Source organism: Taudactylus pleione, unplaced genomic scaffold, assembly GCF_031769625.1.
Source record: "Taudactylus pleione unplaced genomic scaffold, aTauple2 ptg000349l, whole genome shotgun sequence".
Taxonomy (NCBI): domain Eukaryota; kingdom Metazoa; phylum Chordata; class Amphibia; order Anura; family Myobatrachidae; genus Taudactylus; species Taudactylus pleione.
Window position 1 is genome coordinate 645,533 of NW_028284750.1, and position 26,659 is coordinate 672,191.

The 26,659-nt window shown below is 41.0% G+C and overlaps 1 protein-coding gene across 3 annotated transcripts in view; it reads left to right on the plus strand.

Annotated features, from left to right (window-relative positions):
- Positions 1-26,659, plus strand: part of NR3C1 (nuclear receptor subfamily 3 group C member 1) — a 178,980-nt gene that overhangs the window by 130,491 nt on the left and 21,830 nt on the right. For all 3 annotated transcript variants that reach the window (XM_088444108.1, XM_088444109.1, XM_088444107.1), the window contains exons 4-5: positions 1,304-1,420; positions 23,873-24,151. In XM_088444108.1, coding sequence (XP_088300234.1) covers positions 1,304-1,420; positions 23,873-24,151 — 396 coding nt within the window. The remainder of the gene's footprint in view (positions 1-1,303; positions 1,421-23,872; positions 24,152-26,659) is intronic.

A 26,659-nucleotide genomic window follows, 5' to 3' on the forward strand; every position in this document is an offset into this window, starting at 1 on the left:
TTACCATGAAGACCTGATTCAGTTGATGTTGAGATTTGTCTGCTACTTGAACTCTGTGAAGACTTTATGTGGTCTCTAATCTGAGGTGCTGTTAAGTAGCGGTTTCTCAGGCTGGTAACTCTATTGAACTTATCCTATGCAGCAGAGGTAACTCTTGGTCTTCGTTTCCTGGGGTGGTCCTCATGAGAGCCAATTTCATCATAGCGTTTGATGGTTTTTGCAACTGCATTTGAGGATACATTCAAAGTTCTTGAAATTTTCCATATCGACTGACCTTCATGTCTTAAAGTAATGATGGACTGTCATTTCTCTTTACTGAGTTGAGTGGTTGGTGCCACAATATGGATTACAACAGTAGTCAAATAGTGTTGTCCACTGTGTACTAACCCTACCTCTGCACAACACAACTGATGGTCTCAAACACATTAAGAAGGCAAGTAATTCCACAGATTGACTCTTGACAGGGCACACCTGTTACTTCAAAACCATTCCAGGAGACTACCTCATGGAGCTGATTGAGAGAATGCCAAGAGGTTGCAAAGCTATCATCAAAGCAAAAGGTGGCTACTTTGAGGAATCTAAAATATAAAAATTTTGATTTGTTTAACACTTTTTTGTTTACAGCATCATTCCATATATGTTCTTTAATAGTTTTGATGTCTTCAGTATTAATCTACTATGTTGAAAATAATTTAAATAAACAAAAACCATTGAATGAGAAGGTGTGTCCAAACGTTTGACTGCCACTGTACGTCACAACTACCGAAACTCTGAACATTTCCCCTGTTAAATATAAAATACTAGAAATTTTAATATTATCACTATATTATAAATCCATTGGCATACTCACTAGGCACCAGCTTTTCATGCTGGGTCCCAGATGAATATATGTCATTTTATTAGGGAGGCATTGCCACACCCCTGTTTTCTTTGCTCCTTATAGAAACACAAAGATGAAGCAGGTAAGCACACAGAGCAGGGGGAAGGGGGCGGCTCCCCTGTCATTACAAACAAGTAGCTCATATGGGGAGTAGAGACCAAAGATCAAGGTGTGAAAGCATGAGGCATTAAGAAGGCCACAACACCTCCATTTGGGGGGGGGGTGGGGGGATCATTCCACTTAGCACACAGAGCAATAGTGGTACTTCCTAACTGGAACTGTGCTTATATTCCTGCATTTTGAATGTGATATGTTTGATTGTACAGATGGTATATTTTGTATAATTAAAGATGATTTACCAATGACAATCACTATACAGTTTTGGTTATTCATACTGTTTGTCTTCTATTTTATGTGTGACAGGTCAGCACAACTACCTTTGCGCTGGGAGGAATGATTGTATTATTGACAAGATAAGGAGAAAGAACTGCCCAGCCTGCCGCTACCGGAAATGTCTCCAAGCTGGAATGAATCTGGAAGGTATGAAAGCTTTGCCAAAGTAAACTCTTAAGAGGTCAAATCAATTACCTGCGAGAGGGGTGATCTCGCGCCTGGATTTTTATATGCAGCCCTATACTGTAACCTACTACTCGCAGCTAAATGATTGACACCTATGTGCTATCAAGTTTGCACTTATTATAACCATTACAAGTGAATGTTGCTTTGTGTGAGAGAACTGCTAATATTTGTACACATTTACAACAAATGGTGAGGAAAATGTTCATGTAAGATAACTTTGACATAATGATGTGATTACTATAGGTGTAATTTTTTTATGTACTTCAGATGTTCAGTATGTAAAAGATAATTTACAAAAAAATATTGTACATTACGTATAGTCTATTTGTGCCCAAGTATGGACACTTTTACACAAATACTTGAATGTTATATGAGGCATTTTCATGTTCGATTAGCTCCATTGTATGTGTCATGGCTGTTCGTAATTGACAAAACCGTTGAATTCCTTTTCAAATGGAAAATGACACAGAAGAAAACCTGTTTCCTTACATGATTTTAAAACTTGTTTATTAAGGAGCTGATTTTTTTTAGCCCACAGACCATTGAATATGTAGTTTATATTGTGGGATTCATGCAGAGTCACATAACTAGGAATACAGATATGTTGTGTTGAAAAGCTTCTGTATAGGTAAGAGGTCAGTAATTAGCCGATAGTGCTGCTGGCCCTGTGCAACATGTGTAACTATACTCAGTTCAGTTTTGTTCCAAAATCTAATGTATTCCTTAGAATACAGACAGCTATCACATTATCCCTTTTAAAGTGTACCTTTCATTTAAGCTGGGTACACACTGAGCGATGTGTCCCCAGCCGATATATTGGCCCGAAGGGTACACATCAGAACGAGGTAATGAACCTTTATTACCAGCAAAGGGGCCGCATGCGATATCGTCCAGTTGGACGTGCAGCATGGCCGACCAGGCAGTGTCACATGTGGCCGCTGGAGTGTGCATATTGGCCGTACACACTGAGCGAAGCGGCTGATATGTTGCACCAATTCGGCCAGGAACGACATATCGTTCCGACATCATCTCAGTGTGTGCTCAGCTTTACACAACGTTGGCAGCCATTTTCTGGACTGAAGCAGAATTCAGCCCATCATGTTATTGGGAATTAGTAACATCACCAAGTCATCTGTGGTGCTCGCCAGGTCATATATTTAATAAGGGAATAATCAGAAATGTTTACAGTAGGACTAACCTTGCAGTGACATTTCGGTGCCGCAGACGCCCCTCTGTCTCCATGTTTGCTGTCCACTTTCAGAACTTCACCTCTCTGTATCCCAGCTGCTTTAAAAATGTTAGTTATGTGTCTTCATCATGATGTTTTACATTCTATAACAGCTCTGATAATGCATCTTGTGTTGTTATTTAATGTTGCAGTTGCTTATCTAAATAACATAACCATTGTAAATGTCATTCTATACAGAAATACTTTGTAAGAGATTTGTTAATAACCTACAGTAAGTAATGCAGCATTTCTTCAATGTATTGTATGTGACCTTCTTTAGTACTATGTGGCCCTCGCTTATCCATTGTGTCTCTCAAGTTCCTCAGTATAGGAATAAATATATTGTAATATCAGTGATGAGCAGCCTGATATACGTGCATCTCTTCAACCTTTATAAGGCCCAATGAATATTTCATAAATGAAAATAACAGCTCCAATGTCTCATTTACACCCTCACTTCACACATAACAAGCCACTCAGACCTCCCACATTCTACATGTACTCCAAGACTCCATTACTTACACCCACATGCCACTCAGACCTCCCACATTCAAATGTACTCCAAGACTCCACCACTTACACCCACATGCCACTCAGACATCCCACATTCTACATGTACTCCAAGACTCCACCACTTACACCCACATGCCACTCAGACATCCCACATTCTACATATACTCCAAGACTCCACCACTTACACCCACATGCCACTCAGACCTCCCACATTCTACATGTACTCCAAGACTCCACCACTTACACCCACATGCTACTCAGACCTCCCAACATATCCCCGCTCACTGGGATTACCAGTGACCACCCACTACTAATATAGTAACCTGTCTAATGGCCCAAATTAAATTCATAAATTTAATAATGGCAGCCTAAATGGTAATTACTACCATCTGGAGCTGGCACAGGAAAGACTGAGGTGGATTAGGTGAAGAATACAGTGCGTGTATACCTCTCTGCACTAGACCGGCTGCATTCTGCATTGTGGTACAAAGCAGAGACTGATGCCAGCAAGACCATACAGCTGGGGGCCACATGCAGAGGGCTTAATAGCTCTATCACTGTAACGTATTTGATGTGGGAACTGCCGAAAGAAAGACATGGGGCTGGTAATAAATACCATTTGTGTGAGGGTAGGAAAAATGGAACCTAGAAGGGAAAAACAATATGAATGACAGGAATAAATGTAGGTAATTGTTGTATAAGTGAATATAATTACATATAGATAATGGATGAACAGAAGAATTGTATCACTTATTAAAGTGTCGTGCAGAGGGTAATACTCTGGTAGGTAATAGTAGGTATGAACCCGAGTCCTAGACCCACAATAACCTCATTGTCTGAAAATAGAGTTCTGAGGACAGTCATATTAAAACAGTTGCGTATTCTAATATGCCATAGTGTGCACCACACATCTGCCACTCTCTGTCAGCTTAATTTTAATAGCCTGTAAACAGGTAAGAAGAGAGGCCACAGTGCAAGATTATGCCAAGAAATAAAATACTTTTCTAATAAAGTGAATTAAAAATATAAATTATTATTGCTCATTTTTTATGTAATACTTTAATAACTCCATGGCTAATTTGTGGCTTAGTGATGGTATCATATATCCATGTTGCTTTTTGTCTGTTAAAGCATTCCTCCTGACAGACTCAGTTACCTTATCCCGGTTCCATTACAGTTGGGAAGTATGCAATGCTGTTTGATGCCTTTTCATTGTGCATGTGTTTTTTTTTTTTGTTTGTTTGTTTTTGGGGGGGTGGGCGAGTACCATGCTTTTGCTCATACTGTAGACAAGGGATGCCAGCCAAAAGTGTGTGTTTACATTGAACAAACGTAGATTTATTTAATTGCTTTAAAACCACATCTGTATGTATTATAGCAGAGCTGACATGTTTGTGTGGTTATTTACTTTATAAACTATTCTGAGCTCAGAGTGAAGCAGGACTCTGGAGCTTGGATACGATCCTCCACTTCTGTAGATTCTCTTTTTTGTAAGCGAGCTTAACATTTTTATATTAAATTTCAAATGAAATCTATATGCAGTTAAGATTGATTGGAAAATCCTATCGCATATAATGAAAATCAAATCAAAACTATTTTGTTTTACATCTTGGAGCTGTGGATTGTGAAAAGCAGCTGGATCAGAATTGTGAGTTCATCTGCTGTAGAGCCAACCAGTACACAGTCCCCATATTCAGACATTGCTAATTAAACCCCATCATCTAGGGTTAGCATAAATACTTTTAACATAAATGTATAGATGGCAATCAGGAAGTGTTTGAATTTTTTACCTCTTCCTCTCTTACAGGAACTTAAATGTAATGACCAATACACTTGTACCATTCAGATTCTCAAAACTGATTATCAATTTGATTCCTTTTAGAGCACTGTTTTCTGTTAACACCTGATTAATCCTCCCTCATGAGGAAGCCGGCACCTGTTCATGCTGCATTTACCTTTTACTCTGAAAGGTTCATCCATATGTGGTTCTTTCATAGTAAAGTAAAGGTGCCCACACACATAGCGACATTTTACAGGATTTGGCCGATTTCGACGAATCGTGACGATGAATCGGGTAAAAAAAAGTACAAATCGTGAGTTTATACTCACGTGCACGATGCCGATGCGCGTCCCCGCTCGTCGTATATCACATCTTCTGATCTGCCATGCTGTAGGGTAGATTAGCCAATCTGGGATACAATGCATTGGCTGCAAGATAGATCTTTAGTCAGATTGGACATTTTTAACTCCAAATCGTGATCACGACGGCAAGGGAGCTCCCGTGAAAGTTCATGAGGAAATTGGCCATAAAATCGTATCGTGAGGACATCGGTATGTGTGTGGGCACCTTAAAAGTAAATGTATTGGAAATGTCCCAGAAAATGGCTTTTTATAGATTGGTAATGTCCCAGACAGTGGCTTTATATATTACTTTCCCATACTTCCCTACATTGGGTGATTCGGAATGGGAAGGGGAGTGTCTGTGTCGTCATCAGAAATCTTCTATGCATAGGAAAAAAATATTCCACCATACTCATAGTTTTGTTACATTTCTTTTGTTCTGGTACGCTACTGGGATATTTACATGCATATTTGTGACTACTATTATGTAATTTTATATATTTTTAGTTTAGTGATCATTTAACAACATTAGTGGGAGCCTGGGAGAGTATGGGTAAGCATCCTGTAGTGCATTACACTTATCGGTATATGGAATTAGGTGATGCTATTTGTAGAATGCGCTGTCATCCTTACAACAAGGGAAAAAGGTTAAAGAGCAGTCTTTCACTTTGCCTCCTCTCATGCTTCCAGTGGCCGCCTTCCTGTTCACAGATTGTTTCTTATTGTGTACAGAAAACTAAGTGGCCTGATTTGCAGTGAGCAGCATGTACCACTTTGTACAGGAAGAATATGTTTTTGCATATGAATGAGCATTAACCATAATGCATTTTAATGATTGACGTACAACAGATTCCACTGAGGAATTGAATTTCGGAGTCCAAGCCAGTGGCCAGACGCTAAGAAGTTGATGCAAGTTTATGACAAAGGGGGGAAAAAAAACACATCACAAGATGAAAGAACATCATTTACCGGCTCACCACAGTATTTATAGACATATTTTACATAGCACAAAGACTCTGGCTGTGTACTCCTATGTCCTTAGATTACCTTTTATCACTTCACAGAGGGATTTTCTCTCTCTCCTTCCTCCAGACTACAAATACATCTTTATTGAGTCTGTTTGGCAGTGTTAGGTCATATTTTTTAATCAGTCAAGGCAAATGTATATCTACACAGTACTGTTGGCTATCCACTGCAAATATGGAACTATATTAAATAACTGCCCAAGCGTCACTAAATTTTACATAGTTCAAAATAAAATGAATTCAAAACAGATTTTAATGTAATTCTACTGTTGTAGGTTCTTGCTTCAGCTGAATGACAACATTAAAGACTGCAGTTTAATCTTGGAGCAGATTGACTCTAGCCCTCATAGGGATACCCAGAATGCTTTGCACTGGAACTGATACAATACAGTTACCATGGTCCTAGCTCCCAAAAGAAAATAAGAAAAAACAATCAATTAACAAGAGGATAACTTAACTAGTGCATGGGCTACACAACAAAACTTTAACATGAAATCTTTCCTTTTGGAAGGAAAGAACAAGGTAAAATAATAGAAAAGTTTAAATATATCAAACATTATTTTTTCAAAGAGATCAAGAAGGCAGGATGTTTGACCTTCACTGCCAAAGGGGATAGGAGGATTTGAATTTTCCTAAAAGCCCCCCTTCATTCTGTAATGACTTAATTAAGCCACACCTCTTACTGGCAAAACACTGCAGCAATTTTTGACAGCCAGGAAATAGGGGGGAGAGCATTAAAAGTAGGGCTGCATAAAATTTGATTTTTTTAAAAAAAAAATCAAAAAACGATATATTTGATTTAAATAGGTTTATATATATATATAAAAAAAATATTTAAACATTTAAAATGTTTACTCAAAAACATTTTTAATAAAAAATCCTATTTAAATCCAAAAAAATCTGATTTAAATCAAATACATTTAGTTTTTGATTTTTAAAAAAAAAATCCAATTATATGCAACCCTGATAAAAAGTGCTTTATCTCCCCTATGCTGGCACCAGAGGACTCAGTTGTACCCTTCTTTAAAAGTGGGGAGATGTTATTCTGTGGTGATCATGTGTGATCACTTGAAAAGACTGGACTCCAGAAATCACTATGAACGCCAGGGAAAGGCTATATTGTGGTAAATCTGGCTTTATGCTGTTTTGGAAAGGTTGACTAATGCCGACTGAAGAACCACAAGGTATTTTTTAATAGTGGTTAGAAAAAAAAAACATACTTATCTGCTTTTAGTTCACTTTCTTTACCTTCTCTGTCATGTCATTATATTCCTTTTTTTATGTAACAATCCCATTACTGATTGTCCAGTAGTACGCAAGGCTGGACTGGCCATCTGGCAGTTCTGACAGATGCCAGAAATGCAGATGGCCAGATACCTTACAGAAACTCTGCTCAGCGGGCGGGGTTTGTGTAAGGTGCGGCTGCATCATGACATCATGTAATGGAGGAAACACTGGTATGAGGAGCCAAGGACACAGCCTACAGATGCAGGAGGTGTTAGAGCTCTCCGGGCACGTGTTGATGACATCAGAGCTCTCCAGGGGCTTGCGGATGTATTGGACATTTCAGTGATTAGTGAAGGTAAGTTTTAGGGGGGTATGACAGGGGGTACTGAGGCTGGCATATCAAGAGGACAATGACATATTATGGATCATATTAGGGGGTCTCTGGGGCTGGCATATCAAGAGGACACTGGCATAATAAGGATCATATTAAGGTAGGCATATTAAGGGTTCTTTGAGGCTGGCATATTAAGGGGGTTCTGAGGCTGGCATATTAAGGGGGTTCTGAGGCTGTCATTTTAAGGAGACATGATGGGTCTCTGATGCTGGCATATTAAGGGGACAGGATATGGGGCTCTGAGGCTGGCATGTAAAGGAGGAGCATGACGGGGCACTGACTGGCATATATGTGATATGTGGGCATTATGTGGAATTATTCTGTGACATGGCATTATGTGGAATTATTCTGTGACATACGGAGGGCACTGTGGAATTCTGTGAAATTGAGGCATTATGGGACATGTTCTATGACATGGAGGGAACTTTGTGTCATTTTCTGTGACATATAGCAATATGGCATTTTGTTGTAGGTAATATCGAAACTTTTCTAATTTTTCAACAAATGCTCAATCTGAACACACTTTTGCTTCAAATTAGGACAGGTGGCGGGAAAGTGGGGCAGATCACTCTTCTTTTTGAAACCTGAAAGTTGATTCACAAATGATCGGAAGTTGTACATGCCTTATAAAGATGATTAAAGGTAGCTTGGGGGGTGTTGTTCAGTGGCTGGTTAAAACAAAAATGATGGTCTGATGCTGTGGCTTATATAAAAAAGTCTATATCATGTGGTTCTGGGGGAAGAATATGGACTCACAGCAGTTAGGTGGGCTAGGTTTTTATATTTTCCTTTTATTTGCACACTTGCTTTCATGATGCCCACAAAACCTATACAACTATAATAGCTGAATAAGAACAAAAATGTATTATACATTGTATTTTAACTATATGATTCAATTTCCTGGCACTCCGGGTGCAGTCACACAGAGGCTTTGCTTTGCACAGCATTGTAAATGATCAGTGTGGGCAGAAGGCCAAGCGTGATACATACGTACATTTGTGCTGATGCTTCATGTAGCATTGCACCATCATGCAATAATACTGTGCATGGAGCCCACAGCAAGTGAGCCTGTGTGTTTTAAGTGCCAGAGACGATTTTTGTGACGTGTCAAAAACGAAGAGAGTGTCTCCGCACAAGCTAAGATAAATGTAGCCAAATACTTGAAATTGTATGGCAATGGATCATAATTCTAGAATTATAATGAAAAAATTCAATGCCATCAAAAAATAAAGTTGGCATACTTTACAGACATAACACCATATATAGACAATTAAATAACAAAACATACAAAAATAGTCGTCACACTCGATTAAGGACAATAAATAGGTAAATCCTTACGTATTCTGGTCAAATATGGCCATAAAAAAATGTTTGTTATGTGACATGTCAAAGCTTTATACATTATGAAATTACTATACAAAAATAAGAGTTCTAGTAGATTTACCTTTGTTAATTCTTATTCTTCGAGGTCCATAGGGTCCACAGGGATACCATGGGGAAATGTGGTTGGAGTGATCCAGGCACCAAACAGTTAATATTTCAGCTACAAGGATGCCTCGGGTCCTCCTTCACATATATCCCGCTCCTAGCCACAGACATTCAGTTTTGTAAAGAAGCCCAAGGCAGGAGAAGGAAGGACAATGTACATCAGAAAACACTCTCACAGAAGATGAGGAAATCCGTGAACGAGAGAAAAATTACCCAATGCAGCCAGGTGCGTCAGGGTGGGTGCCCTGTGGACCCTATGGACCTCGAAGAAAAAGAGTTAACAAAGGTAGTTCCTTGTTGAACCACAGGAACCAGGATAATTACCCCTGCCTGCAACAGGAAGTAAATGGCCTCCTGAAGGGCCAAAGCCTTGATAGAATCTGAGTCGTACAAAAAAAAATTTCTGGGGGAGGATACCTCCAGAAGGTGAGGGCATACCCCTGAGAGACCACTTCTCGAACCCAGGCGTCTGTTGTTGTTTGATGCCAGGAGTCCTCAAAATGAAGAAGTCGGCCTCCCACCCTGGGATCCCCCAGGAGGAGGCCCGTCCCATCAGTCGGAAGGTTTGTCATCTTGGAAGCTGGAACACTGACCGACCAATACCTCTTAGTTTGTGGCTTGGTGGTCCTGCTAGACGTTCTGGAGAAAGGCTGCCCCTGAGGGCGAAAGGACCGAAAAGAGAACTGCCTAGGATTTGATGTAGCTGTTGATGGCAGACCTGCAGATCTTGAGGCTGCCAGAGTAGCCACCATCTTATTCTGCTCCAAAAAATTAAGTTTCCATAAAAAGGCAGCGATTCCAGAGCCTTCTTGAATCCCGAATCTGCTTTCCAGGACCTAAACCGAAGCTGCCCATGCTGTAGAAGCCAGGAGTCCAGCATCTATTGCAGCTTCTCCAAAATACTGTAGGAGGCCGCTTCCCGTATGTGGGAGATATGTCAACTGTTCTCTGGTAGTATTTGGCAGAGTGTTCTCCAATGCCCCCGTCCATTCTTCAACAGCCTTGGATACACAGGCCGCAGCCATAGCCGGCCGGGTAACCGCTCCAGACAATGAAAACACTGATTTAAGACATGTTTCAAGTTTTCTATCTGTAAGATCTTTAAGGGAAGATGCGGACGGTATAGGCAACATAGCGCTCCTGACTAAATGCGTGACATGAACATCCACAGTAGGAGGGAATTCCCACTTGGTACATTCGTTAGGTGGGAAAGGATTCAAAGATGCTAATCTTTTTGTAACATGGAAACGTTTATCTGGAGTACTCCATGCTTCTCCCATAAGTTCAGTGAGCTGCTCAAACTTCGGAAACTCAGCTTTTACCACCATCTGGTGTTTAAACTCTGCCCCCTTAGGTCTAGGAGCTGGCTCGTCATCCTCTATATTTAGGACTGAGTTGACCACCCTCACCAAAGAAGGGACATCCACTGTAGAAGGATGGTCTTCCTCTCCTAAGAATCCCTAGATAAGAACCCGGCGCATCATCTGACACCGTTGATGATGCGTCTGAATCTACATGCTGGGCGGACTGACAAAATAATATAGTCCGCTTAGGCGCTTTAATGGTTACCGGTCTGTTTTCCTGCAACATTAGCTGAAACGCAGCAGTACTCGGACTAGAGTGGGCATAAACATTGAACCAGGGATGTATAGGGGGAGGGCAAACATAGCAGGATGGAACTGCTATGGGTATCCCATTATGGAAGGCAGCGTGGGATCAGCCAAACAGTCCACTAGGTGTGTCATTACCTGAGACAAGGACACTCAAGGTGGCTCCTGTACAGGGGCTGGTAGACTGGACTGGTGCAGTGTTTTTTTAATAACAAATAGCACACAAACCATCCTGTATAAAATCCTGAGAGGACAAGCCCGCCAAACAGCTTTTACATGAAGCCAGCACCGGGACTCCAGCCTCCTGTTTATCCTTACCCTTAGACATAATAAATAAGTGTAAATGTGACTGCCTTCACAAGTATCAATCTATCTGAGGTACAATAGAGAGAGGGAAAAAAAAAATTCCCCCATACACCTGTAGCAAAGGGTTGAGGAGAAATTGCAGTGATAGTTATAACTGACAGTACAGAAAATAAAGGCAGTATATCAATACAGCAGAGCTAGCAAAAGTCACATACAATGCATTTACAATATACTTGCAGTGGGCCCTGAATCAACTACTCAAAACACAAGGTTTGGTAGGATTTGAGTGCTGTATAACCTGGCCTCAGGGGAGAGGTATACAGGGAGACTAGACCCAAAACCTCCTGAGACAAACAGCTTCAGCAGAGCACTGATAGTGGTTGCTGGGCGTCTCATATACAGAGGAGGGTAGGAGGAGCAACCCAGATGCGGGAAAACCTCAGCTGGATTGGCGTCTGGGCTGGGGGAGGGACTGCCTGGGCGAGCCTATCTCCCCAATGCTGTATTAACCCCCCCGGGTGTGCTGCTTTTATAAACATGTCCACCGCCAGACCCGCTTGCACCGGTTGTTTAGTGGGGGAGTAGATGCACCGGTCGCCCCACTTCAGCAACCTCTGGCAGGTCTCCAACCGCTGGAGGTACGGAGTGCGAGCGGGGAACCACCTTAAATGTGTCCCTGTGCTTCCGGCTGCAGTCCCGGGTCCCAGCATCGCCGCTAACCAAGCTCTGCTGGTGCCCTCCAAAATCACCAGTCCAGTTACTGGTGTTGCGACGCCAGTGGGGGTAGATGGAGCAGCAGCACAGGCGTCCTCTAGGACGCCTAGCGCTGCTTGCTCTGTAGTATAAAATAAAACATAAAATAAAGGCTTGAGACTGACTGAGTGCGTCTGAATCAACTGAATGCCTGTGGCTAGGGGCGGGGTATATGTGGAGGAGGACCCGAGGCATCCTGGGAGCTGAAAGCTTAACTGTTTGGTGCCTGGATCACTCCAACCACATTTCCCCATGGTATCCCTGTGGACCCTGCAGAAGAAATGTTGATTCATAATAAGTTTTATAAGACACACCATCTGCAATACTTCTCAAATAGAATGCAAAATATGCACAATGCATTCGGCACCACCACACCATGTGAGTGTCAACACTTGTGGGTACATTTACTAAAGTGCAGTTTTTAGAAGTGGAGATGTTGCCCATAGCAACCAATCAGATTCTAGCTTTCATCTTCTAGAAGGTGCTAGTTTAATGTTACGTAGAATCTGATTGGTTGCTGTGGGCAACATCTCCACTTCTAAAAACTCTCACTTTAGTAAATATACCCACTGTTCTGAATTTCACCTGTTTCTTTGTACTCAAACTTGAGTGCATGACCAGATATAGCATCATAAGATAGTACAATGCATTTGTGCAGACACTGCAGTGTTTTACACATGACAGCACCCAATGAGCTTACAAAACTGTGGTAAAGAATATGCAAATTCCTGTATGTTGTGGCCTAGGCTGCCATGTGCTGAATGTCTGCTCATTGTGGCCTTTGTCTCTGATACGCTAAATCAGTCAATTGGCCTTAACATGGTATCATCCAATTTGTAAAATATAGTATACAGAAACTTATGGTCTACATTGTTAGAAATTACTCACTTACAGGTTGTAACTAGATTTATTTTTTTAGTATGGAGCCTGGAATGATGGCTTCAACGATGATCTTTGCACTTCAGTACTATTTTTTTTATTTATTTATACAAATTAATACATTTAAATAGCCTTTTTATACCTCCATTGGAATGTAATCCTTTTATACTTAATTTCAAATTTGAGCAATCTATTAACAGATTAGCAAGTATTTATAGAGTGAAAAAGTTAAAATAATAATACATACTGATACTGGCAGCAATCAGTCAGTCTAACCCAATCTGTACCTCTTACAGGGGTGGCACAGTACAAAATCTAGTGCAAGTATGGTCTTGTTTAATTCTGCTTCGGGAGGCATGCCCCTGCCAAGTTCTGAAGGTTTGAGTAGGAGAAAATAGAATTTATGCAAAAGGATTACATAATTTTTTTCCCCCTTTAAAAATGTGTTGGATTGGCCTGAAGTTGGCATAAACAAGATCCCCACAGCAGTGTATGTGCTTTATCTGGTATGAGTATTTCAGGGTAAAGCCTTCACATGGAAACTGCTTCTCCTCTTGCCTTCCAAAGTAAATATCAGTCTTACTGTATCATCCCACATTGGCTCTGATGAAAAGCAGTACTGTTTTCCAAATTAAATATGTACAGTATTTCCAGCTCCAGGAGGTATAAGAGCACATACTGTATGCCCTGGCAGTTATTTCTGTCCGCGTATAGTATGGGACAGTTACAGCTAGAAAGATTAAATCAGATAAGCCACTGTAATCTTCTATTTGCAACAAAATGTAGATCCCTACAGACATTGGTTTTGCTTAAGTTATTCACCATATGTAAGGAGGCTGAGGCTGAAATTGGTTTCACCCCTTGATAATTATTATACTTGCATTAAATAAGTTTCAAACTATGTAGCCACAAACTTTGGAAAAATAAAAAAAAATGTGAATACCCTGGACTTATTCTGTTTCATTATGCATCTGTTTTACTCTATGGAGTTCAGGCACAGTTCAGTTACAGTTGCTGCAATCAGCAGTCCTCATCATCTCTATTTGGGATCAATTCAATTAGGAAAATTTGCAGTAGAAATTGTATTTTCAATTCCAAACTGACATTACATTCTCCCAGCAAATTCACATTTTTTGCGCGCACCCCTGGGACAGGTATGTGGAGGTGTTCTATTGATGGAAAAGGGATTTTAGAACTTGCCTTCTTTGGTGATAGGTCTGCTGACTTTCCCATAACATCACTTTCCACAAACCAGAATAATGGTAGCGGAATAGCACAAACGGCCTAAAAAACAATAAAAATAATTTTTATGGAGTAAGAAAGTTGAAGTATCATTAAAAACACTTAAACTGATCAAATTTTATTGAAAAACCCACAAAAAAGCAAGAATGAAGTGATGCAGTATACATTAAAAAGGATAAACAAAACAGCTGATGTGAGTCTAAATGTACAAAGATGCCACCTACAAAAAAATATATATATTTCTCTACCATTTTTTTTTTTTTTTTTTTTAAATTGAGGACCTGGAATCTTAATTAACACAATAAAATACCTCTTTGCATTGCAAAACAATTTTACAGTCTAAGTTTGTGGTCGTTAAGTCAGGAAAACCTATGAAAACGTAAAAAACTGAGTTTAGTAATTTGTACACCACTGTACTTCCTTCAATCTCATAAAAAACGTAATCCTAATTACCCTAATTAAATCATTAACTCCTTACCCCTACATACTCTTAGTACTACCTACCATAAACTATACCCAAACAACCCCCCGCCCCACCCCAAATACCATAACTTACCCGTTGAAGATTGCTTCTGCTGTTGCAGCCGCACAGCAGTGTTGAGGAAGCAGCCGCTGAGGATCTTCTGTCAGTGAGCTGGAGGGGGTGGGACCATACACAGACAGGTAGGGGAGGAGGGCCCTGCAGCCTATTGCTGCAGAGCACAGCCCCTGGGATTGGATAATAGTGCCCCCTCCCTGCTCTCCATCAAAGCAGGTATCATCTACATCTCCGGGTGACCCTACTTGCTCCCACTCTTTCTCTGTTACCCAGGGCACAAGCCCTGCCTCGCTGCCCCTACACCCCTGTCTGAACCTTCCCAAATTCTTCAATGTCTTTCATACAGTGAGGTACTCACAGTTAGTCCTCACTAACTCTTGACCCAGATATCACCTTGGGGAGGGAGGGTGTTGTCCTTCTCCCTGGTTTTTCCATCTCCCCTGTGTATCTCACCTCCTCTGTCTATATCATGGCTGAGTCTTTGCAGAGGCTTCTATGTTTAGCATTATAGGAGAGGGGCAGCATTTTGTATTTTATATTTACAACTCTAAATGGAAATATCGGCTGGCGCCTGGTGTGTGTGCCCTGACAGGATGATAACGTTTTTATAAGTGGTGGATTTTATTATATAGTTATTCACATAAGGATAGGTGTATACAAAAAAACAGTTATTGCAGTGAGGATAATGTATTTCTTTGCAATCTCTTAGGGCAAGGTTTTACAGTTTTACAAACTTTTAATTGAAAACAAAATGTGAGTTAATGTTTAGACTGAATTCCGCTTACCAACAGACACATCTGCCCTTTTTGAACTTCGTTCGTCTGATCAGTTTGTGAAGTTCTATATAGGCAGTAGTGTAAATAATTTAAGTTGTTTCCTAGGAAAAAATAAACAACTAATCATGTCTGGTAAATACTATTCAGGTGCCAGTTCTTTGAGCAGAAAACCCTTGTCCCACACTGAAGAGCCCAGTAGAGGTAAAACTGTCTCATGGAACTTTTTTTTTTTCGTTCTTTTGACATTGATTCATGTTGTTCTTGAACTGTCTAGAATGTAGACTACATTTCTCAGAATAGTTATTGTCACTGTAGCGTTGCTAAAAATCCCTCCTAACCCTTTGTATTATTTCAGTGCAGCTTTATCACATGGAGAAATAGCATATACTCGTACTGTATACTGAACAGTAAAACAAGCTATCGCACTCCTTTTTGTTTGTCTAACCTTGTCACATAAAATGGCAAGGCAATAAAAAGTTTCATAGGGAAAGAGTGCCTTACTCATATTTTCTACCAAAACAAATTAATTAAGTATTGACCTCGGGTAAATTAGAATTATTGATCTGCAGAATACTTCTCAGGATTGCAGACCCTTAGGGATCTGATTAAAGAATGCTGAGCAGTAGCAGCAATGCCTCAGGTTGCCAAATGTTTCCTGGTGCACAGTGACTGCACTGTTTCTGAGAACAGATTAAAGAAAGGCTTTATTCAAAAATATTGCACATAGCAGTGTCTAAACTCTATTTATTTCCTTGTAGAAGATGATGTTTATCTTTTCCAGGGCAGGGAGATTGAGTAAGTTTAAGGTCCTACAGTAAATTTTTCTATTTTAAATGTCAATAATTTGCTTTTAGTGGCCTTCTGGCTGGTTAAGTTAAAATACAATGGCTTAGAATTTAAATTCTCCTACAATATAATAAAACATCAACAAGAAGCAATTTTTTCTTGCTGTTTTGGAGTCATGAGTTAGAAGAGATAATTTTATTTTGTGAATATAGATACAGTCAGGTCCATAAATATTGGGACATTGACAGAATTTTCATATTTTGGCCTCTATTCACCACCACAATGGCTTTGAAATGAAACAAACAAGATGTGATTTAACTGCAGACTTTCAGATTTAATTTGAGGGTAATTACATCCAAATCAGGTGAACGGTGTAGGAATTACAACGGTTTCTATATGTACCTCCCCAATTTTTAAGGGGCCAAAAGTAATGGGACAAACTAAACAATCCTAAATCTAACTTTCACTTTTTAATACTTTGTTGCAAATCCTTTGCAGGCAATTACAGCCTGAAGGCTGGAACGCATAGACATCACCAGACGCTGGGTTTCATCCCTGGTGATGCTCTGCCAGGCCTCTACTGCAAATGTCTTCAGTTCCTGCTTGTTCTTGGTGCATTTTGCCTTCAGTTTTGTCTTCATCAAGTGAAATGCATGCTCAATCGGATTCAGGTCAGGGGATTGACTTGGCCATTTCATAACATTCCACTTTTTAGCCTTAAAAAACTCTTTGGTTACTTTTGCAGTATGCTTCGGGTCATTGTCCATCTGCACTGTGAAGCGCTGTCCAATGAGTTCTGAAGCATTTGACTGAATGTGAGCATAAAATATTGCCCGAAACACTTCAGAATTCATTCTGCTGCTTTTGTCAGTAGTCACATCATCAATAAATACAAGGGAACCAGTTCCATTGGCAGCCATACATGCCCACGCCATGACACTACCACCACCATGCTTCACTGATGAGGTGGTATGTTTTGGATTATGAGCAGTTCCTTTCCTTCTCTTCTCTTCCCATGACTCTGGTACAAGTTGATCTTTGTCTCATCTGTCAATAGGATGTTGTTCCAGAACTGTAATGGCTTTTTTAGATGTTGTTTGGCAAACTCTAATCTGGTCTTCCTGTTTTTGTTGCTCACCAATGGTTTACATCTTGTGATGAACCCTCTATATTCACTCTTGTGAAGTCTTCTCTTGATTATTGACTTTGACACATATACACCTACCTCCTGGAGAGTGTTCTTGATTTGGCCAACTGTTGTGAAGGGGTTTTTCTTCACTAGGGAAATAATTCTTTTGTCATCCACCACAGTTGTTTTCCGTGGTCTTCCGGGTCTTTTGGTGTTGCTGAGCTCTCCGGTGCGTTCTTTCTTTTTAAGAATGTTCGAAACAGTTGATTTGGCCACACCTAATGTTTTTGCTATCTGTCTGATGTGTTTGCTTTGATTTTTCAGCCTAATGATGGCTTGCTTCACTGATAGTGACAGCTCTTTGGATCTCATATTGAGAGTTGACAGCAACTGATTCCAAATGCAAATGTCACACCTTGAATCAACTCCAGACTTTTTACCTGCTTAATTGATAATGAAATAACAATGGAATAGCCCACAGCCGTCCATGAAATAGCTTTTGAGTTGATAGTCCCATTACTTTTGGCCCCTTAAAAAGTACATATTGAAACTGTTGTAATTCCTACACCGTTCACCCGATTTGGATGTAATTACCCTCAAATTAAATCTGAAAGTCTGCAGTTAAAGCACATCTTGTTTGTTTCATTTCAAAACCATTGTGGTGGTGAATAGAGGCCAAAATATGAAAATTCTGTCAATGTCCCAATATTTATGGACCTGACTGTATATCATACTTGCTCAGCTGCATATTGGGGTTGGGTACGGATCCCGGTGGTCGGGATGCCGGCTGTCGGAATAACGACAAAATTAGTTAAGGATATTACACATCACCCACTTTTCCCGCAGCCTAATCCTAAATGCCCCCCCCCCCCCCTATCCACACGGCAGCCTAACCCTGACCCTCTGGTAAAAATTAATATCTAAAATCCCGGTACTTATGCTGCCACTAATCCCATAAATATCACCAATTGCAAACTGCAGCTCCCCAGTTGGCAACACTGTATTGCCACAATGATAAACTTGTGTAAAGACTGGTAATAAATATCACCAAGGGGACGCACAGACTACTTATGATCAATAAAAAATTATATATTTTATTTTTATATAAATTAAAACATACACATACAATATCACATATTTGAAAACATATAAGTACAGCTGAAATCCATCATTATCACATATTTAAAAAATACTTATATATAAGAACAGAAAATGTTCTACAGATGCTCCAGCTCCAAACTATACATTTATAGTAGATATGTAGTTGTCACTTAAAGAAATAATGAAGATTAGTCGTGCCAAATTTACTTTGTACTGCTTATAATAAAATTAAGTCCCTTTGGTACCAATTAAAGTGCCATTGAATGATTAGTTCCACGTTGTGGTCTGCTGCGCTATGCTCTACCCTTATATTGATGTCAGGTACCCTTAGCAATGGTCCATAGAAATAAGTGTTATGCTGTCCTGAGAGGAGAGCGAGGCTCAGTTTATGTTGTGTGCCTTGCGACAAGCTCCACCCTCAAGCTGATGTCACAATAGGGGGAGATCACTGGCCATTGACAATCCGGGCTACAGCGCTATACTCAACCACTTGACTTTCCACAATCACCTGGCACTTGTATAGCTATATCGGAGGGGAGAGAAGGAAGAAAAGGTCTATTACCCTTTTACTTAGTGTCTCTACTGGTCCAGACAATTAGCGCAATGTAATAGCCGGTAACCCTGAGCCCTCTCCCTAGTGCCTAACACTAACCCCTAACCCTAATACACACTGTCGGGATGTCAGCGGTCAGAATTCTGGAGCTGGGATACTGACTGCTGTCGGGATTCCGCACTGTTATACTGACTACTTCCCGCATATTGTACTCTGACTAAAACACAGCTTACACATTAAATTCTAGACAAATGTATATATGCACACTGGACCACATGTACTTGTAATAATCACAACAGTTCTAGTTAGGGAGTGGTCATGGGCTAATACTCTGCTTTCATCTTCAGAAAGGGAATCCTGATGACCCCAATGAATGGAACCGGCAGCAAGGGGCAAACGCAGGATTTTTAGAGGGGGGTTTCGAAATGCTTGAATTTATAGCAAGTGTAATCAGCTATAATATATGTCATACAAAGTATAGTGTATGTAACTAATAATTGTGACATTTACAGACCAACGATGACAGTAAACCATTAAATGCAGCAGTAAGGCCATCCTGTCTGAGCTGAATGTTTATATTTCAGATGTGGGCTCCATTAAAGAGCATTTGAGCAAGTTCGGGAGTCTGGGGGAGCAGCAGAAGAACCTAGCACTACTCTGGACATATATGTACATAGTGGTCTCCTTATGTACTGGATAATGTATTATTATTATACAGTATTAATAGTTGCCGCTATAGATGGTCTATATCAGTGCACCCCTAACAGTGCATGTTTTCCAGATCTCCTAGTTGTTGCAGAAGTGTATTCATTACTGGCTCACACATTATAAAACAACAGCAGGAAGTGCTAATTATTTAATTTGTGACACTGAGGGGATCTTAAAAACATACAACTTTATTGTGGTCATCTTGGTGTGGGCTGGGGTGGGGGCCTATGAGCAGTCACTGCTAGCGTAGTCATTGGAGGTGGGCGAGGGGTGGATTATATGTGTGGGGATGGGGGGGGGGGGTAAAATCCAACACCGAATGGGACACATTAATGAGACTTTTATTTATGTGCCAGGATAGGGATTGTGGAAATTCTCAGATTAATTTACTCATCTCTGTACCTACAGTATACATTTTATTTCTAACTCTACTTTTAACTAGCAATGGTGTCCGCAATATGCTGGCTTGCGACCGTTTCCCCAGCACCTCGCAGCCACCAACATCGCCTATTTCCTCGCACCCCATAGTGGAAAATGTGTGATGCTGGGGTACCACAGAATTTAATTGTCCCTTTCTAGTACCAGAACATGGATGCGTTACACAGTTCTGTTTTATTTCAAAGGTCATTTTCTTTGCACAGTGCTGATTTAGACTATATACATTATTTACAATTACTGCTAAAGTGCCTGTGGCAGTAAAGGAACACTTACCTGGTCCAGCACTGGGGAAAGCATGTGCTACACAGTTCTATGTTATCATGTAGTAATTGAATTCCCTCTCTGGCATTTAGAAGCTATATTGTTGATGATCAAACTTTAATATCAACAGATCTTCGCTGGTTGTCATGGAAAATAACACAATAGGTTTGCATTCACTTTATTGTGTGCTTACAGACCTAATTATTTCAATATCTGTTTGACCTGAAGAAATATCTTGTGGCTACAAGAAAGTAATATGTGGCAAACAAGTAATCTATATTAGCACCTATTACATACAGGCACACAAATTATTGTTCAGCCTTACAACTCTGCAATATGTATTTTTGTGTGCCTTTACGAAAACTGGCATTTAACTTTGAGAAATGTGTTTTGAGAAGAAGAGCCTGGAGTTGTTTTGATGCTGAATCTGCCTGCATTCATTCTCTCTATCAGTGTCTTGTCCAGATATACGGTAATGCAGGTGAGGAATCAAAATTCTATGGACAATTCTGCACGACCATTATATCTTTTATATATAGTGATAACCGTGAGCAGGACAGTACTTTTTATCTATAGAATAATACTGTCTAGGGTTCACTCTAGGATTTTTGGACAGGGTGCTGAGCGCTGAGGAAGACGTATTTTAACTATGGAGAGTAACATTTTGGACGTGCCGTGTCGCTAAGCTGCTGTATACAGTTATTGCAAAACTCAATACGTAATTATGTCACATTGTATGTACTGTAATATAATGCCCTCAATTGATATTATGCCACACAGTAGTGTCCCTAATTCACTTACACTGAAGTGCCAAAAGTCATGGGATAAATGCCTAGTATCCTCTAGTCCGGTGAAGTGCAGTTACTCGACATGATATCGATTCCACAAATGGACAGATGTTGACCCATGCCGCCTGGTGAGCTTCCCACAGCTCCCTGATATTTGTAGGTGCAGGATCTTGGGTGCAAATAAACTGCTTGATTGGGTTCATGTTGGGTGAATGTGGTGGCCACACCATTCGTTGGATCTCTCCAGAATGCTCCTTGAACCAATTCTGGACAAGTTGGGTCTGATGACACCGTGCATTATCCCACTAGAATATTCCATTGTTGTGGGGGGACATGCAGTCCATGAAGGGCTGCAAATGGTCATCAGGCAATGCATTGTAGCGGTTACCAGTCACTGACATGTTCATTCGGACCAGCGAACCCAACCCATGCCACATGAACTCACCCCACACTATTATGAAACCACCACCAGCCTGCACAGTGCCTTGTTACAACTGGGGTCCATGGCCTCATTAGGTCTTTGCCACACTCAACCCTACCATCAGCCCAAAACAACTGGAACTGTGACTCATCAGACCAAGCCACATGCTGCCAGTCCTCCATAGTCCAATTAGCAACATCACAAGACCAGGTGAGGTGCCATGTCTGGTGTCGTCGTGTTAACAGGAGCACTCTGGTGGGTCTTCTGAACCAATATCCCATGGAAGCTAAAGAACACTGGATATGCATCTGGTACCTCCTGCATTGAATGTGGATGTGATTTGAGCCAGTTACCACAGACTATTCTGGCCAATTGCAGCTGGTCATGATCATTAAGCACCCGTGGTTGGCCACTGCGCTGTCAAACAGTGGCTGATAATGACTTCCATGAGGTATTCCAGGTACACACGTGACACCGTAGATCGAGGAATGTTGAATGTACGCAGAACTTAGGAAATGGAATGTCACATCCATTAGGTACCCACTATCATGCCCCGCTTGAACTCCGATAATTCACGTCACCTTGCCATGAGCAGCCCAGCCAGTGTTCAGATTGACTCACGAGATGTTAGATTACAACTGATGCAGGTCCTGGCATTTCAGAGACATCAAAGTACGGTGACACCACCTAGCATTACCTTTACATTGGCACTTCAGTCTATTTAGCAATGCTGAGTTCAATACATGACATAGACAGGTCCTATGTGACTCTAGCTTACACCTGTCCAGGGCTCAGGGCAAATAAAAGCAGATGTACTAGAAACTATCAGTTGCTTAATTCATTCACTGGTCACCATGCTAGAGTGTAGGTGCAGGGGTCCCAGTGTCACCCACTCACCAGCATTTTGAGGTCCTCTTCAGACACCCTGGCATAGTGATTCCTCTGCTGCTCAAATTCATAGCGGGTGGTGTTGGTTACTTCGGCTACCCTGTCTGGTCTTGAACCCCTCTGGTGGGCCAGGGCTCTTGGGGGGACCCCACTGACATCCTCAGTAGGGTAGGGTGCTCATGGAAAGCGGGCACCCGTGGCATGAGGCTACCAGCACGCTCCTAGCATTACCATGCATATAGGAGAGCCCGGCACGACCTCATGACTAGGTTGGCATGAGACATCTGTTTCAATGCCAGCGCAAGCTTTGAGTGGAAGCCCCAGGTCCCTCCCTCCTCTTGTGTGATTGGTGTGTGCAACTCCTGGGGGCTTGGTTGTGGCAGGTTGCCTCTCTCTTGATGTTCCATTGTGCTTCCAATGTGAAAAGTATAGGATTCAGCATTCCAAGAACAGGCAGGTGCATCTCAACAGTTATAAAATAAGCTGGGTGTGGCGTCCTACCAAGACAGCCATGTGGGAACACTACTGTCTATTTATAAAGATCTTTAAATGAATAATACTAATAAATAGCAATTCCTCCTCCTGCAGAGGTTTATTAGGATATTAAATAATCTGATCTGTAATACCAAACCAATTTCTGTGGTAAGGATGATTAAGGTGTAATAAATGTATAAATATATTGAGAGTTTGGATAGGAGGCCTGATTCAGAGTTGCACGCAATCCCCGTCGCTGCGGTGATCCCCTACGCAGCAGACTTGCGAAAATATGCTAATGCTGTGCACAGTGATGTCCACTGCCGGCGTCTCAGATCCGCCGCTTATGTACAAAAATGAAAACATCGGTTGCACATCGGACCTCTGAGTAATACTATGCTGTCTCAGACAGAGGGGCTCACCTAAGACGCTGGGGATTTTCCAGCTGTGTACGATATCGCAGAGCTCACTAGGATGCTCCCAGAAAACAGTCCCGACGTACCTGCAGTTTTCCAGCCACCAACTGTTACCTCCTCCAATCGCTGACTACCTGTCACTCACTTTCCAAATCCTCTCCGCGACCACTATCACTAACAAATCGCTGTCTGTGCGTAGTGTGGCTTTGGCACATGTACAGTAGCAGAAAATCGCTCCGACATGGACATTGCGTGCATCTCTGAATCAGGCCCAGTGTGTGGATGGCAATAATGTAACATTCACCATTGCCTAACATCACGCTAAAATCTGTTTATATTTTATTTCCTAGCACGCAAAACAAAGAAGAAGATAAAGGGAATTCAACAGTCTAACACAACAGCAGTACGAGAACTTCCAGAAAGTTCAATGAATAAGACCATTGTTCCAGCATCGGTAGCACAACTCACACCCACCCTGATCTCCTTATTGGAGGCTATTGAACCTGAGGTGCTATTTTCGGGTTATGACGGCACGATGCCAGAAACAGCCTTGCGGCTCATGTCCTCTCTGAATATGCTAGGCGGACGCCAAGTGATATCTGTTGTGAAATGGGCAAAGGCAATACCAGGTAATGTGGCTTGTTCATCATGTTACCTTTGAGTCCAGCTTACCCTAACCAAGTGTACTTTTATATACTGTATATTTTTATGTAGCCAAATTTATAAACTTGACAAATTACTTATGTTGTTTTGGTGCTCTTAACTCCAAATGAATCCTGACAAATTCTACAATTATATGGCATTACCATTCTAAAAGTGAACTAGGTCAACACGCATTCAGACATTTGAGTTAAATCTGAAGTTACAGATGTGTCGTCATACACCTAGCCTCAATACGCCATGTGGTGCATCTTGCACCACATGTCGTCTTGCCTTGCGCGAGTGAGACCGCCTGGTCCCGTGTGTGTTCTACCCCCAACAATGCAAGCCGATAGGAGAAACCGCTTCCCGAGGCTGCACTGATTAATACAAAACATATATATATATATATATATATATATATATATATATATATGTGTGACTGAATCTGTATACAAAGCACAGCGGAAGCGCGTGGTAAACAGCCGTGACTGCTGCACTGTAGCCCTTCATATACTTCAGATTCAGACTCAGTCACACACAGACAGAGAAGTGTCACCTGTCATATTAATCAGTGCAGTCTTGTGAAGCGATCTGTTACAATTTGCAACGAAGACCCTTTTCGGGTGAAAAGACGCAGAGAAGATGCTCAGCGCAAGCAGAGTCCCATAGGACCTGGCGTGCCGTGAAGGGAAATTTGGCGCCACTGCAGCAATAGTATATGAGGACACATCTGTAACTCTAGCCGCACTTCGTTTTAAGATCTCTCTGGTCATTCAGACACCTGCTATCTTTAAAATGCCTGTATGTGCTTGTGCATATGGTGTCTCTGTAATAATACCTCTTCTGTGAGTTTGACCTTTTGTATTTAAATGAAAGCACATGCTATCTAAACATGTAAACCTTATGATAAACCCAGCCACGTTTTTATGATGGCAAATACTGCTGCTCTCCATAATTATATCGCCTACAATATTTACATAAAAGTGCACAATCGTCTATTCTACATCTTGTGCAGCAGCAGTCATAATGTTACCATGTACTCTTGTCTGCTGGTAAAAACACTTTTTAAAAACAATATTTGATTTTTGAATATAAATGTATAATTACTTTTGCATGTGTTTTTTACACAATAATGTTGTTAAACAACCTTTGATAAAGTCCTATCAAAACATTATACCTTTTACTTACCTTTAACATTTTTAATTCACGTCCCTGGAGCATAGCTTCCAATGGGATGTAGTTGGCATCCCGGGTGTACGAAATCCCGACTGCTGGCATCCCGGCGGTAAGCATTGGGGTTAGGCACTAGGAGGAAGGTTAGGGTGAAGCTGGGTATACACTAGACGATATGTTGTCTGATCCCATGGATCATAGCAACATATCCGGTACATTGTCTAGTGTGTACCTGTGATATGTGCACTCCTGCAAGTTGTTAGCAACATCCCCCGTTGACCCTACTGCAGGGCCGACAGGGGTTATCTCTATCGATGCCATACTGCAGAATGTCCCCCCATTGGACCCGGCACTGGCATATGTGTATGCACTTGCCGCATGCCAGGTCCCGTCGCCCGCGACATCAGGCTGGGTACCCATTGCCTGATGTGTACCAAGCTTTAGGCTGCAGCAGTATGAGGAGGTAGGGACGGTTAGGGTTAGGCTGCAGGAGGGGATGGTTAGGGTTAGGCTGGGGAAGGGATAAGGGTTACTGTTAGTATACGTACAGGATTCTGACTGTCGGGATCCCGTACCCAACCCCGTCCAATGTAATGAATTAGCATAGAACAGTTTTGTATTAAACATAAATTTTGTGGACTATCCACATTAAAGTGCATTTATTAAGCTACACGTAAAATGGTTTCAACAATGCACTGTTCTCCTGGAAAACCTAGCACTATAGATAATTGTTATTTACAGATTTATACATACATTCCAGGCAGCACTACTCATCTGTAAGGTTGAAAAGCAAAATGCAGGTGATGCTAATTAAATCTGTATCTTGACAAAATTCTTTGTGTACTTATACTGATGAGCATTACTAAATGAAGATGTTTGGTGACTGTAGCTTGGGTCCAAGACTGTAAAGAGGCTCCAAATGTTCCCATTCATTCAATAGTGATGTTATGGTTAGGAATTAAGTAATCTTGGGCCTACCAGTATATTGCATTGGATTTGTGTGTTTGTTCTTTACTGCAAAATACTTTGCAGATGAGGCTTTCTTTACTGCACTTAGGATAATGTAATTTCCATGTGTTAACTTTGTAACTGTGGCAGTGTGTAATCCACAGAAGTATGTAGCACTAAAGCATATGTCTGGTGTTTGGTAAATAAGTAGCAATAATAATAATATAGATATTGTCCATAACTGGAATACAGATATTGGTTCAGACACCATTAGACTGATATGATATATTTAATGAGTTAAGAGCCTTACTATCCCAATGTTGAAAAAGAAAATAGAGATTAGGAGATTAATTTACCGCTAGCATACAGTCTGA